General features: G+C 41.5%; 2 protein-coding genes across 6 annotated transcripts in view; one reads left to right on the top strand and one right to left on the bottom strand.

The window, feature by feature from the left end:
* PACRGL (parkin coregulated like) overlaps positions 1-1,247 on the top strand; it is a 53,304-nt gene extending 52,057 nt beyond the window's left edge. For 2 of the 3 annotated variants that reach the window (XM_045019174.1, XM_045019173.1), the window contains one exon: positions 1,137-1,246. The gene's annotated coding sequence lies outside the window, so the exon portion shown is untranslated. Of the gene's footprint in view, positions 1-1,136 lie in introns of all 3 variants that reach the window. The other variant, XM_045019175.1, reaches the window with a different exon arrangement.
* The window catches only part of KCNIP4 (potassium voltage-gated channel interacting protein 4), a 764,317-nt gene that overhangs the window by 20,632 nt on the left and 727,480 nt on the right, over positions 1-16,205 (bottom strand). For all 3 annotated transcript variants that reach the window (XM_045019171.1, XM_045019170.1, XM_045019172.1), the window contains exons 3-4: positions 12,996-13,065; positions 2,259-2,329 (exon numbers count right to left, since the gene is read on the bottom strand). In XM_045019171.1, coding sequence (XP_044875106.1) covers positions 2,259-2,329; positions 12,996-13,065 — 141 coding nt within the window. The remainder of the gene's footprint in view (positions 1-2,258; positions 2,330-12,995; positions 13,066-16,205) is intronic.

The raw sequence follows: 16,205 nt of genomic DNA, 5'->3' as shown, positions 1-16,205 counted from the left end.
TACTGTGACTTTTTTCAGTAACAGACAATAACAGCAAAAATGTGGCTAGAAAATTGATGCAAACAATTCTTTGCCAGGGTTGCCTCTGTTGAATAATATATGCTAATATTATATGTATTATCCACACCATATTAGTATACATTAAGCACAAATAGCATTAAGCACAAATATTATAGCAGTTATATTGCCTAAATTGGCTATGTTTTCTTTAACCCTGCTCACTTATGATAAGTTTTGCATAACCCAACACATAGTCAACCTGTGGAACTCATTGCCAGGGGATGTTGTGAAGACCAAAAATACAGCTGGTTTCAAAAGTGAATTAGGTAAGTTCATGGGGGATAGGTCGATCAATGTCAGGGACAAAATCTCTTTCTCTGGGTGTCCCTAGACCTCTGATTGCCGGGAGTGGATGACAGGAGACAGATCACTCGATAACAGCCCTGTTCTGTTCATTCCTTCTGAAGCATATGGCATTAGCTACTGTTGGAAGACAAGCTACTGGGCTAGACAGACCATTGGTCAGACCCAGCATAGCCATTTTTATATTCTTCCCTTGCATTCACTGAAGTAAGTTTTGTTTTCAGCAATAGGTAAACTGTCAAGATCAGGACAGATGAGTGCTTTACCATAGCAACAGAAAGGGAGTTGCTCTCACAAGTCTGTACAGGAATGTCCCAAAGGAAGAGGACAAGACATCTGATTGTTCTACCCTAGTACAAACCTAGGAGGTGCCTTCACGTCCTTTGGTACCTAAAATACATGTGTTCAGAACAAAGAGATAAGTGGTACACCATTGTACCAGAAAAACAAGTTAGAAAGCTGATCAGTTCAATCTAGTTTCATATGATGTACATAGTACTTTTTACTTGTGAACAGGTAGGGTATAAAAAGATGGCTGGGGTGTAACTTGGGGAATTTGCCTTTTGTGATGTAAATGTAACAATGCAGCATGAGAAAGCTTCCCAGAGACTGGTATCATATAGAACGTGTGTCCTGTACTATATTATTATTATTGGCTTATAGCAATAATAGGATGACTGACATGGGTTATTTGGTCTCGAGTATATTTCGTAACGAACCAAAGTGTGATCAAGCAAATGACTATGCACTATCAAAACCTCTTCTGTTGTCAGTTTGAGGAGAAAGGAGGAGCAACCCATCAGTGCATCGATCGAAGATATGGATTAGGGCCCTCATTCTGCGATTGGCACCGCACAGAGCCTCCTTGACTTCAGTTTGCAGAGGTCCAGCTCATGGATCCAGATGCAGAATAAGGGCCCAGGTGTTTTCAAATAAACCTAAAGCCTAAACAAAATCTTGTTGCTGTTTTCTTTTTAAATATAGCAAAACCCCAATGAATTTGGTTTTTTACACACAGTAGTCACAGAACTTGTGCTTGGCAAAGGCACCTGCTTCCATGTTGTTCAGATTACAAGTACGCATCAATAATAAAAGAGTGAAAATACTTGTGAAATTGTCCTGTGTAATTGCCAGACTCTGAAAGAAATTATTCTCTTACAAACTACACATGTGAGAAATTTCAGACAAATTTAAAATTGGGATTATTTTAGCTAGTCATGACCTTAACGGTGAAGAGAATAGCAGCTCTTCATGATGGACATGACATAAAATAAACATATTCGTTAGAGGTGAATTGAAAGGCCTTTTTGAATTCCATGACCTAAGATCATGGTTCGTTCAATATTTGATGACACACATCACTACTGCAAAAAACACACCAGGGAGTTGTGCTCTTTACCATGCTATTGATGATGTCATCTGCTGGGGCAGGCAAAGTGCAAGAACCCTGAAATCATGTCTCGGCATTCAAATGGAGGAAGAGCTTATTTTAAATGCTTATGTCATACAGTACATTTGCCATGAAGCCTCATTTTCTAAATGTAAAGCTTGCGCCTGGAAACTACTTGTGCATGTGACTAATCCTTATTTATTTGAGTAGTCCCATTAACTTCAATTGGAGTTGAGAGCACTTGTCATCTCACAGGAGGCACTCAGCAAGATCATATGTTCTTATATGTCATTTGCATCTAATTCAGGTTGCCTTTTAAACGAACATTACATCAGCAGCACAGTTTGAGTTACAATGCTGAGAGATGCAGCTCTAAAATAATAATGGCTATTGCCAATGCACTGGAAAAACTTGAAATCTGGACCACAGCTAAAAAAGCTAAGTTGGTGAGCAACAGAGGCACATACATTCAGTCCTACAGTTAAAAACTGATAAAAGCACTTACCTCAAAACTCACAGATCCATTGTGATCAGTGTCAAATGCATTAAAGAGAAAATGTGCATAGGTTGTAGAATCTAAAATTTAAAAACAGAAAGTGTGTTCCTTAGTAAGTGCATTTTAAAAAATTACCTGGTACCCTAACACATTTTCTTTAATTTTCTTCTATGAAAATTTTTAGCCAGGGCTAAATTTGAACTCCAACTTTAATCAGGTTTCTCTTTTTGCAGGAACAAAATTATAATTAATTACACAAATAATTACATCCTCAAAAATAGCCTAAAAAATAGAGGCTATGTTCTAAAAAATCTATCCTTATGTGTGCTCATCATCATTACTACATGGAAGGGATCATTCACTGTCGTATGACTTTATTGTGACTATTATAATAAGCTCAGTATTTACAAAATGGTCTGTATTTGCTCAGGACTCTGCTCATCAGATAAGGGACCATAACTGGAGTTCTGTATCCTGAGCTGCAGAAGATGATGTTCATTTGTTCACTTTTAAGGTAGAAACGAAGCACAACTATCAATGCATTTGGTAGATTATTTTTATTTTGAAGGGAACCATGTTACCCAATTTGTAACTGAACTTGCCAGCAGGCTTCTACATGAACGAGCACTGGAGATGGCCACTGATTGTCTGGTGTGATCAGTAAGTTAAAAATATGACTGAACATTCAAACAAGTGATCCATTTATTAAACAACTATTTTATTCTCTCTGAATATAGTGGATACTGCTATATTGACGTACTTTGAAAAATAAATGTAGAACATAATAAAAATGTGCCAAACCTCTAAATCAGGGATCTCAAATCACCACGAGGGCCACATGAGGACTAGTAAAGGGCCGCATCACTGACAACTTTTCATATAAAGGTACAAAGCTCCCCCCCACGCCCCTGGTCTCACCCCCACACCCTCCTTCCATGAGGCCCCACCCCTTTCCCAAATCCCCGCCCTTGCCCTGCCTCCTCCGCCTCCTCCCCTGAGCGCATGGCTCCCTGCTCCTCCCCCCTCTCTCCTGCACTTGTTTGAACATATGTTACTAAGCGCTGCCAAACAGCTGTTTGGCAGTGGGAAGCACTTGGAGGTAGGAAGAGGAGCTGGGACGCGGCGTGCTGGGGGAAAGAGGGGGCAGCAGGTGAGGGGAGCTTGGCGGCCGCAGCAAATAACTCTGAGGGCCACTGTGCGTTTGAGACCCCTGCTCTAAATATTTACATATGGCTGTCTCCCGTTAGGGACTGCATAAGCTAAAAAGTGGAGATTGGTTTTTTTGGAGGATTTTCTGTGGTATTTGTCATCATAGCACCTGAGCACAAACACTAAGGAATTTGTCCTGACAACTCCCTTGTAACAGGGTAATATCTTCCTTTTTTTATCAATGCAGAACTGAGGCACAAAGAGCTATGGGTATGTCTACACTATGAAATTAGGTCGAATTTATAGAAGTCAAGTTTTTTAGAAATCGTTTTTATACAGTCGATTGTGCGTGTCCCCACACAATATGCTCTAAGTGCATTAAGTCGGCGGACTGCGTCCACAGTACCAAGGCTAGTGTTGACTTCCGGAGTGTTGCACTGTAGATAGCTGTGGGTAGCTATCCCACAGTTCCCGCAGTCTCCGCTGCCCATTGGAATTCTAGGTTGAGATCCCAATGCCTGATGGGGCAAAAATAGTGTCGCAGGTGGTTCTGGGTACATGTCGTCAGGCTCCCCTCTCCCTCCCTCCCTCCGTGAAAGCAATGGCAGACAATGGTTTCGCGCCTTTTTTCCTCGGTTACCTGAGCAGATGCTATACCATGGCAAGCATGGAGCCCGTACAGCTCACTGTACATCTCCTGGGTGCTGGGAGACGTGGGACTGCATTGCTACACAGCAGCAGCTCATTGCCTTTTGGCAGCAGATGGTGCATTACAATTGGTAGCCATCGTCGTACTCCTGGGTGCTCTTTTAGCCAACCTCGGTGAGGTCGGTCAGGGGCACCTGGGCAGACATGGGAGTGACTCAGCCAGGTCATTCCCATCTTCTGCCGAGCACCCAGGAGATGACGATGGCTAGCAGTCGTACTGCACCGTCTGCTACTAGCCTAAGATATAAAAGATAGATGGAGTGGATCAAAACAAAAAATTGACCCGATTTGTTTTGTGAAATCAATGGCCTGCTAAACCCAGGGTTTTGAGTTCAATCCTTGAGGGGGCCATTCTGTGTGACAGTTGTTTGTGTTTCTCCTTGATGCAAAGCCACCCCTTTTGTTCATTTTAATTCCCTGTAAGCCATGTCATCAGTCACCCCTCCCTCCGTCAGAGCAACGGCAGACAATTGTTCCGCACCTTTTTTCAGCGCAGATGCCATAGCACTGTGATCATGGAGCCCACTCAGATCACCGTGGCAATTATGAGCACTGTAAACACCACACGCATTATCCTGGAGTATATGCAGAACCAGAAGCTGCAAAAGCAAAACCAAGTGAGGATGCAATGGCAGTGCGGTGACGAGAGTGATTAGGACATAGACATGGACACTTCTCACAAAATACGGGCCGGGCAATGTGCCCTGGCAATGTGCACATCATGCTGATGAGCTCTGCATGAGCTCTGCATGGTCACCTGTGCTGATCAGCTGGCCAAACAGGAAACTAAATTAAAAAGTTTGCGGGCCTTTTCCTGTCTACCTGGCAAGTGCATCTGAGTTGAGAGCGCTGTCCAGAGCGGTCACAATAGAGCACCCTGGGATAGCTCCCGGAGCCCAATACCGTCGAATTGCGTCCACACTACCCCAAATTTGACCCGGCAAGGCCGATTTCAGCGCTAATCCCCTTGTCAGAGGTGGAGTAAAGAAATCGATTTAAAGAGCCCTTTAAGTCGAAAAAAAGGGCTTTGTCGTGTGGACAGGTCCAGGGTTAAATCGAGGTAACACTGCTAAATTTGACCTAAAATCGTAGTGTACACCAGGCTTAAGAAGTCTCATTTTAAGAAGTGAGAGCTCCTGCAGCAAAAAAAACCCAAAAAACAGATGACATGTGACCCAGCTTATCAGACTCCTAGTCTAATGCCTTAACCACAACACCAGCCTTCCTCTCTCTGAGCTCCCAAGAGTTCTCCTCTGGATTTCCGTTCCCACCCTAATACACCCAAAACCTGTGGTAGAACACCATGCAACTTAATACTGCCTGAGGTATTATTTACTTGTCCTACTTTCCTCTCCACACTTTATATATGTAATCCCTCCGTGCTTTATGTATTTGTATTGGCTTGTCTATAGTGCTCATTACCTTAATAACTAACTACCTCACAAACTTGAATTAATTTTAGTCTCAGAAAATCCTTGTGAGGCAAGAAAATGTTAATTTATAGATGAGGAACTGAGGCAAAGAGAGATTCAAGCTAATTGCCCATGGTCATGCAGGGAAAACCAAAGATGAACTTATCCTAGGTGTTCCTCTGGGAGAAGGGATGATCCTACCTGAAGGTGATAAATTTCTGCGGCCTCATTGTGGCAGGTGCAGCTCATTAACTCTAGCCTGGATGATCTAATACTTAGTCCTGCCTTATGTGCAGGGTCATGGATTAGAAGACCTCTTGAGGTCCCTTCCAGTCCTCCAGTTCTATGAATGTTACCCTCTACACTATTCTGTTACCCTCCTGTTTCATCACCTTCCACATCATATCACATTAGAATTTGTACTCCACGTCACATCTTCTGGCGTTAGTGGCAGCGCTCCTGAGTGGCATGCTTACAGAACAACACAAGGTCTTATCAGGGAGCAACCTTGTTACTGCCTGAGAAGTCCTTTTCGGTCTAGCAGGATCTACAGGGGACTAAACCATTGGCTCCTGTGTACCGTATTTGCATTTCTGTTTTATCAAAATCATATTAACCTTGAAAAACTGGTCACACTGTGCAGGGCCAAAACAATCTTCTTGCATTGGCTCTATCAAAGGCATTTTCTCTAGGCCAGGGGTTCTCACACTTCATTGCACCATGACCCCCTTCTGACAACAAAAATTACTTCACGGCCCGAGGAAGTCTGAGCTCGCCTGAGCCCCACTACCCTGAGTGGGGGGGTGGGACAAAGCCCGAGCCTCACCGCTCTGGGCAGGGGGGCCAAAGCTGAAGCACAAGGGCTTCAGCCCCAGGCAGGGGGCCTGCAACCTGAGCCCTGCCACCCAGGGCTGAAGCCCTTGGGCTTTGGCTTCAGCCTTGGGCAATGGGGCTCGGGTTTCAGCCCTGGGCCACAACAAATCTAAGCCAGCCCTAGTGACCTGATTCAAAGGAGGTCATGACCCACTTTGGCATCCCGACCCACAGTTTCAGAACCGCTGCTCTAGGCTGTATCATGCACTCCTAGTGGAGGCAAAATTCCCATTTTGAACTTAAAAAAACCCAAACCAAAACTCATGACTTTTATCTGAATAAGGACTGCAAATAGGCTTAGTCCTTATTATAGTATGATAATTAGATATTATATACATTAATTATTGTAGGAACAAACCCTGCACTGTTTGAACATATGTTACTAATGCGTCTTCATTTAATTCAAAAAGAAAATACTGTTGAGAAATAGACAATCACAACACTGGATGGATGGCTAAGTACCAACCACCAGTCAAATTCCCATTTTAATTTATTATTTCTTTATTATTTCTGGTATTGGAAGTTTGAAGACTCCAATATAGATCTGAAATTTTAATACACAAAATTTCTGGATTGTACTGAGAGAAGATTTGTTGAGTTGTGGAGGGTGGTATGAGAACTGTCTACAGTAACTTATGTTTATTATAAAATTATAATTCAATGAACACTGATTATTTAATACATTTTCTCACTATCATGGTAAAGTGTTACTGTTTATTTACTGTCTGTTGAGAGTGAATATAAATGCGTTAAGACACAATTTTCTATTGTTTACTGCCTTGTCCAGCCCATGCATAGCTGAAGGGATACAATTCAATTTTTAATTCTCATTTGTATCATGATGTATGAATAAAAATAATCCATGTTTTCACAATCTTTTCTTTAGAGTGATCTGTTTGTATATTTAAAAATATTCTTTAGGTCACTGTTCTTGCAGTCTTTGTGCAGGTAAAACACCCATTGAGGATGACTGGAATTTTGCCTGAAAAAAAGACTGCAGAGTGAGTTTACTTTAGTGTTTTAAGTAGAGCTACTTAATGTGATCTCTTTCCCACTAAATCGTGAATGTTATTCACTGCAGACAGAGCTTGACTTTTTAATGAAATACAGTTTCTCTTCAATGCCCAGGAATCATAACTAGTAGGATACACTAACATTTGGGCAGGCTGCAGCAGGGACAGATATAAAGTCATAATTTGTTTGAGATTCATATCATGTACCTTAAAGCATCTTAAATATATGTTTTATTGAAGAAAAACAGAAGTGGTAGCTACTATGCACCCACCAGCATCCCACTGAACATCAAGGGTAAACAATTTAATAATAGTCCAGTGAGTCCACTGTTATCTGTGACCTGAAAGGTTAGCGATCAAGTCCTAAGTTATATTTTTGGTGGTATGTAAACACATCAGTTGAATTGAACATTGAATGCTGGGAGGCAGTGTGCCCCCTTCCTTCACAGATACTGCAATGGTTTTCCTATATGCTAGAGAATTTAATGCAGCTACCTTAATTGGGTGCTTTTATAATGTAAAAAGCTTTTCTGAAAGCTATTTTTGCCTTATAAAACATGTTCATTTTACTGTAGTTCTTCATCATCCCTTTGTTATTTGGAACCCAAATCACTCTCTTGTCCCCTTTCTACCCCTGCTTCCCACTTCTCCTGCACTTTAATGAAATGACTTGCCTGGGAACATGTGAAACTAATGTCCTGAGGGCTGGTGGAAGTTGCTTGATTACCATACAGAGGAAATGTTACACCACAGTTGGCTTCCTCAAATGGAATGGGCAGATCCAACAAGAAGTTGTCTCATTTTTTGTATTGTTTACACTATATGAGCTGCTGATGCACATAGCTACATACAGTACAGGAATGATGATTCTAGGTGTATACCACACCTGTTTCTTTCTAGTTAGCTAATCTACAGTAACTCCTCACTTAAAGTCATCCCAGTTAACCTTGTTTCCTTGTTACGCTGCTGATCAATTAGGGAACATGCTCATTTAAAGTTCCCTAATTGATCTCATTGCTCCCTTCTAACGTCATTTGGCAGCTGCCTGTTTGTCACTGCTTGCAGGAAGAGCAGCCCGCTGCAGCTAGCTGGTGGGGTCTTGTAACCAGGGTGGACCGGCAGCCCCACTATCAGATCCTCACTCCCCTAAGTTCCCTGTGCTGCAGCCGCCCAGCAGGCTATCAATTACAGGCTATCAATTGCCAGGCAGCTCAGCTGTCCCTCCCCACACTGCCATGTGCTGCTCCTGCCCTCTGCCTTGGAGCAGCTCCCAGAGATTCTTGCTTGCTGTGCAGGAGGGTGGGGTGGGGGGGGCTAATGTCAAGGTGTCCCCCTCCCCACTGCTCCTGTACCCCGCTTACCCCTTCTCCATATAGAGCAAGGAGGTGACATGAAAGGAGAGAGACATAGAGAGCTTGAAGCAGCAGCTGCTGTCTCAACTTCCTGATCCACTTAAAAAGACAATGCACTTAAGAGTGGGTCAGCTTACTTAAAGGGGCAGTGTGCATAAAAAATAAATAAAATAAAAATAAATTAATGGAGATATCCTATTGCCTAGAACTGGAAGGGACCTTGCAAGGTCATCAAGTCCAGCCCCCTGCCTTCACTAGCAGGACCAAGTACTGATTTTGCCTCAGATCCCTAAGTGGTCCCCTCAGGGATTGAACTCACAACCCTGGGTTTAGCAGGCCAATGCTCAAACCACTGAGCTATCCCTCCCCCCAGCTCTCCTGCTCTCCCACACACAAGGTGTGTGTCTGTCTCTGTCTGCTATACTGTCTCCTCTCCCTCGTGTTTATGCTGCCTTGTGTGAGAGGCTACATTAACAACGTGTTAACCCTTGAGGGCTCAGCCGAGTGCTAGTTCATCATTTAGCAGCAAGATATTTCCTGGAAAATATCCCTCCCTCTTTCACCCTCTAACTTCACCACCTCAACCAAGCTTCACAATCATCATAGCTGTGAACAGTATTAAATTGTTTGTTTAAAATGTATACTATGTGTATATCTATATAATATATAGTTTTTTGTCTGGTGAAAAAAAAAATTCCCTGGAACCTAACCCCCCCTCTGCAGCGTGGGATGCAGGTCACTTGCTGGGATCATCGAGGTATAGCTCACTCAATCAATTCCCTGCCACTGCAGGGACCTCTGGTGTTGATGCACCTCAGTCCCTCCAATGCTCTGCCTGTGGTAACAGTTTAGTCTCCCGTGAGCGTTAACACTTGGTCTAATTTTGGTTGTTAGGTTTAGTGTGCTGGTGCTGGGTGGTGTAGGTGGCCTGTGATATGCAGGAAGTTAGACTAGATAACCTGGTGGCCTCTTCTTGCCTTAACCTCTCTGACTCTAAATACATAGACTGTTTTGGCAAGACTTTCAAAAGAGCTCAGCACCCAATCTCGCCCTTTGTTTAGGAGTTTACATCTGATAATCTGGATCGGTTTAAATGTATGCATGGTGTCTGTAAATTATTGCACTAACAAGGCATCTTGAATACCCGAGGAGCAAAGAACTGACTTTAGTGTCAGTCCCACACAGAGAACTGCACAGGTCAACCCGTGCACCTGCTCAGGGTCCAATGAAGCTCCACGCAGCTGTCTGCCTTTGTGGCCCTCTGTGTGGGATCAGAGTCTTTATTCTAAACTACTGGAAATTCCTAACACAGCTGAATATTATAATCCTTACCCAAGCAAATCTCTGTGTGGTTTTCTGCCCAAGTAAGGATTACACTATCAACTCACTATTTTTTCCTTTGTATATTGATATAATTTAAATAGAATGAAAATATCCTTTTACAACAAAAACTGAAAGTGAGACATGAATTTGTGTTGTACTTGCTCTTCCGACAGTGCATAAATATTTTATCTCTGACTAGAAGAATAAAATTTCAGTAGACAGTCACAGACGAATAGTTCACTTTTTTAATACCAAACTACTTTTTAAAATAATAATTAGGACATTGAGTCTTCTGAATATGCAAAATGTGAGTGTAAAGGAAAGCAAAATGACATTCTTTAGTATGTGCTTCTTGCAATGAAAATTTGGCTACATAACTGGCCTGACTTTTGTAAATGAGTGAAGTTTCTGTATGGGATTTTAAAAAGCAATTCTGTATTGGGCTAACTTGGCTCCCATTGAAATCAATGCCAGTTTTATCACTGGCTTTAATGGGAACAGAGTTAGGTCAATGCTGGACACTTTTAAAAATTCTACCTGCCATGCACTGAAATAGGAACCTATATCCCCAAATATGACTGACATATCAATCACTATCCTTCCTATATACTTCATAAGGATTTCTTGAATTTTATACATGTTAACAATATGGTAGCTCTAATGAAGAATACAATCAAGCATATTAGAACTGGGAACAGTGAGTTTAAGGAAACTGTGGGTGTGGATGTGGTTTATAGCTGAGCCACTATTAACAATGTCCTCAAAGAATCTTGTGGTCTCCTTCATACATTTGTACCTCTGTTCAATGTTAAGTACTCTAAGAAAACAGAAACATTAAGGGTCAGATTCTGAGCTTATTGACATTAGTGAAAATCATAAATAATTCCATAGGAGTCAATAGAGTTACACTGATGTAAAACTGGTCTAACCAAAAGAAAAAGCAGGCCTTATATGCTATCTTCTCTCACAATCCCAACAGACCATATACTAAATTTATGGTGATAGCTGTTTACATGTTTGAATTTTTTTTAAATTAATGTAATTTATATTCCTCCTGGTTCAAGGAGAATTATGAGCAGAGATATGAGAGGTGGAAAGTGGAGTTACAATCATAACATTCTGAACAACTTTTATAAAAACCTCTGCAAGCATCTTATTCAGAAGGAGAAACACATTATTAGCTCTCCATAACACCTCCTATTATTGATGAATGAATTCACTGGATTTGATACCTCTTAATGTTGACAAATATCAAGATGATATTAGTATGTGTGGAGCCCCTTTGAGAAATATGTAGAAATTCAGGAAAGCCTACATGCCATGGGTGAGAGCTTTGCCACTGACTTCAGTGGGGTCAGGACAGGGGCGGCTCCAGGCCCCAGCATGCCAAGCGCGTGCTTGGGGCGGCATGCCGTGGGGGGCGCTCTGCCGGTCGCCAGGAGGGCGGCAGGCGGCTCTGGTGGACCTCCCGCAGGCCTGCCTGTGGAGGGTCCGCTGGTCCCGCGGCTTCGGTGGAGCATCCGCAGGCAAGCCTGTGGGAGGTCCACCGGAGCAACGGGACCAGCGGACCCTCCGCAGGCACGTCTGCGGGAGGTCCACCGGAGCCGCGGGACCAGCGACCGGCAGAGCGCCCCCCGCTGCGTGCCGCCGTGCTTGGGGCGGCGAAATGGCTAGAGCCGCCCCGGGTCAGGATTTCACTCTCTGTTCTTAAAATCATTTGGAACTGAGAATGCACAGTGCTTTGCAGTAACAAGCCCTATATAGCTGTGACATTTGTTTCATGTATTTTACCAACATTATATGAAGCAGGAGTAAAAAAGGGTGAGTTCTGTTATACTGGTCTAGATTGGCGAATGCCTATTGGTGAAAATGTGGAAGATTGGAAGTTCATAGTTTCTTTCTTCTTCTTTCTTCTGTTGCTTTAACTTGCTGAAGCATGGTGGATTACAGTGGGAAAAGTTGCTTTTTACAAACCAGGGTAACTTATAACTGATACTACAGTTTTATACTGATTGGTATAAAAAACTAGACAGATAGATAGCAGTTCTACTCTTCTTAAATGTTTTGTTCTTCCTTTTGAATGTTCCTGGTTGTTGTGGGTTTCAACAGTGGTAACCCACAATGATTACTACCCCTTTACCTTCTAGTTTTTTATTTAAATTAAAACTAATTGGGAGTTTTTGTTGCTACTAATTAAGGTTTTACATAAAAATGAAAAGCAACAGCCATTGCCAGTTAGCTCCATGGAAACCTTCCACTCTCAGTGTTATAGGAAGAGATGAACAGGGACAACTGAATAGAAAAGAAGTGGGGAGGGAACAGTAGAAGGAAAAAGGGGGGGAGAATAAACACTGAAGGAAAATCTGAGGTTCAAGAAGGAAACTTTAGTCATAAGTGATTATGTACTTTCATATCACTGAAATATGAGGAAGATTGAGAAATTACTGAACATCACAGGAAACCACATAAAAAGGATGAAAAAAGACCTGGAGTAGGGAAAGAAATCCCACTGAAGTTAATGGGATTTCACCCACTTACACTAGATTTGAATTTGGCCCATTTAAACTACCTCCAACACAAATTCCTACTGGGGGGGAGAAAGGCAAAGAGTAGCAAAGACATAGCTATATTAAAGTTTACAAGGAGATGAGCTGCTGAGAGAATCTTGATTTTCAAAAAGACTCAGATTGTGTATTCATAACTATATCCTGACACCTTGTAAATACCTCCTCTTTTTGATTACTGTCATACATGCCTGTGAACACGTCTATCCATTAAGATACTTACAATTCTCTACAGAACTTTATACAACCAGTTTATTAATATGAACAATGGGCTGATAATCCAATTTAGAAATTCACAAGCGCAGTTCTCTGTAAATGCTAGCAATGCTAATTATGTCTGCAGAGTACTCACCTCCCTGTGGAAAGAACTGAGAATAAATCTCTTTGAAGGTCTCTTCATTAACAATCCCACTGGGACACTCCTAAGGAAAGTCACAGACAAGACGTATGAGTAAACTGTCCATTTACTGCAGTGCAAACAAATCAGTTGTTCATGAGATCATACATCCAAGTGATAAAGCTGATACAGGTAAATCTGAGATACTAAAATACCAAAAAAACAAAATCTGATTCTTGCATTTTAAAACAAATATTAATAATTTATCACTTTAAAGCCACTTTTTAATGAACTTCCTCTTCTATGCCACACCTAAACGTCAGTATCTTCAGAGAGCTGGGTGACTGACACAAGCAGCACTAAGCTCTGTTGCAGTCCTTCTTCTATGGAACTGTCAATGTAGCCTTTGGCCATAGGCTACCTCACAGCTGTAGACAGCACTCATGCTGAATGGAAGCCAGCTACACAGCACTGAAGTAGTATTCTCTTCAGACTCCACCTCAAGGATAAAGGATGTGGACATTGAACTATGAAGAACCCAGCACAGAAGAAGAAAATCAAGCCCTGAAGATCCTCCTGTCCCATTATTCCTTGTGTGTGAACCAAGTTAGTTAGAGAGGAAAACAAGATGACTGGAAGGTAGGCTAAAGGGCAGGCAGATTAGGAGGAAGGCAAAGTGAAAAAGATATCAAGGGAGAAAAAGAAAAATAGAATGGTGATTTTATAAAAATGATCTTTGGAGACAGAAGATATAGAAGAGAGATGGTGTTATCTACTGGCTAGTGCAGGCAACTTGGATCTGAGAGATCTGTGTTCAATTCCTCATTTTGCCAGTGACTCAGTGGCTGACCTTGGCAATTCACTTAACTTCTCAGTGCCTTAGTTTCCCCATCTATAAAATGGGGATAAGAAAACTGACCCACATTGCTAAGATCTTTAAGATCCTTGGATGGAAAGCACTATACAAAGTATTTTTATTAAACAGAAAGGAAAGAAAAGAAAAACTTTGACATTAGTACATTTAATTTTTATTTATTTGTGTGCTTACAATTTGGAGTGATGGGAAATTAGGAATTCATGGACCTAGCCTCAAGAAAGGGGACATGTGAGGTATTGGAGGATGAGATGAAGGTCATAAACAATGTGATTTTTCATGTGGGCTCATAAAAATCAAAACAGGGAACACTGAATGCATTCATAGTTCTAACAATCTATTCTAGATAGCAAATAGGAGTTCAGTGATAGCAAATAGGAGTCTGTACGCTGATTTCTCTCCCTTTTCTTTAGTTTATAGAGAAAGACATCCAGAGTAAGCCCTTTTCATTCAATGTGCAATCTGCTCTCTTTTTGGTAGGTCACAAGAGGCATAGTAAATATTAGCAACTCCAATTACATCAGTCCTTAGGTTAGGCTATACAGTAGTGTCAGGAAGAAAACTGCCATTTCCTGACAGCATACAACTGTACATGTTAACTGTTACAAATAATGCTGTCACAGAGGAGATGATTCAAATGTACCCTGGAACAACTTGCCTGAATTATATTTTATGTTAGCTCAGTTATAAGTTAGCAACTGCCATGCAGCTTTGTTTTTGTGATATGAGTCAATTACCATAGATAATAGGATTTGTCAATGCTTTCTCTAAAACTGATACTTTGCTTTGACACTTAACAAACTAATGTATTAACACACCGGTTGAAAGAAATACTGTTTGAAAAACAATCCACTTTCATGGAATTGTATAGCAGTAGAGCCAGTAATGACCACTTGGGTCACCTAACCTGACCCTCTGAATTTTGCTGAGCGCTTCACTACATCATTTCCATTAATGTCTTATTGGATATCTGCAGTAATGGCATCTTAAGCACAGCCATTCTACTGACCAATTGTTCTTGTTAAAAACTTTCCCTGTAAGGTCTAGCCTAAATATTCCTTTCTTTAGCTTAAGGCCACTTCTCCTTGTTCTAACATTCCCTGAGATCGTGGAGAGTTCTGTTCTTTCTTTAATACCATTATCTTGAAAATATTTATAGACAAAGATCATGTGGCCCCCTGAGTCCTCTCTTTTCTAGACTTATAAATGTATCTCTCTTGTGTTAAGGGGGTGTCTTTGGCCCACCAAGGGATAAAATATTAAGAAGACCCTTGTTTACTGTTACAACACTGAATAGTGTCTGTGCCATATTATCGCTGGCTTATTCCCACTGTAACAACCACGATTAAAAATCTTTTAAACCTTTTATTAAACACATAGAAAAGGAAGTTAAAGCATTTGAAAGTTAAAAAGTAAATAAGCCTTTTGTCTGAACAATTTTCTATATTCTGTTTCCCTTTAGTCATATTGAGTTTTTTATAGGAGGAAAACCTTTGTTTGATAGTCTTTTCAAATTGAATTCATGATGGTATTAACTGTTCCTTGTAGGAAAAAAAGAAAGTTCATTTAAATGGTCTTGAGCCGTGGTCATTGAAGTCAAATCCTGTTTCCTTTAAAAGAAAACAAGATAAACCCACACAAAAGGGGAGACAAAAGAATAGTAGAGATAGAAAATACAGCTTCTGTCTCTGACAATCACTCTCATTTGCAACCTTGGGAAATTAGAGGTACAGTTCATGGTCTTATCAGACACTCCTAAATCTGGCAAACTTTTACCAGTGTCATGCTGTCTAGGGCATTGCTTTCAGCTGGCCTTTCTGGGCACAGGCTCACAGCAGTGTTGTAACAGGGGGAGTTGTCTTGTCCAACTAAGACAGGTTCTTTTTAGCCAGGAGGCAAAAAGAGAAAGATAGAAAAGAGGAGAAATAAGAAGAGGGGAAAAGATGACACATGAACAAGGGCATAACACTAGGCACCTCAGGGTCACATTTTAGATGTTGTTAAGGAGCTAGCCGGAGCTGGCGGAGGTGCTGATGCCATTAAGCTTCCCTCTCTATGGCTTTGTCTGGTTAGGACATCTTTCAGGATCAGGATAATAAAGGCCCAGTGGTGTCATCATGGATCTTGGGGCCCCTAGAAGTGATAAGGATAATGGGAGCCATGATGATGAACTTGCTCCTTCCAGTCCACCCATCCCACTGGCTCTTTCAGTGGCCCCCCAGATAAACAATGTCAAGAAGGGTGGTAACCTCAGCCCAATAAAATTAATGAAGCCAAAATCACTTCAGTGATTTCTACTAGAGACATTACTTCCCATTTCTAGAATCTTTCAACTTCTTGTTAACCTACAA

This window comes from Mauremys mutica, chromosome 5 (assembly GCF_020497125.1).
Source record: "Mauremys mutica isolate MM-2020 ecotype Southern chromosome 5, ASM2049712v1, whole genome shotgun sequence".
Classification (NCBI taxonomy): Eukaryota; Metazoa; Chordata; order Testudines; family Geoemydidae; genus Mauremys; species Mauremys mutica.
Note: the sequence above shows the minus strand (reverse complement) of the source record. Positions and strands in the feature narration are given on the sequence as shown.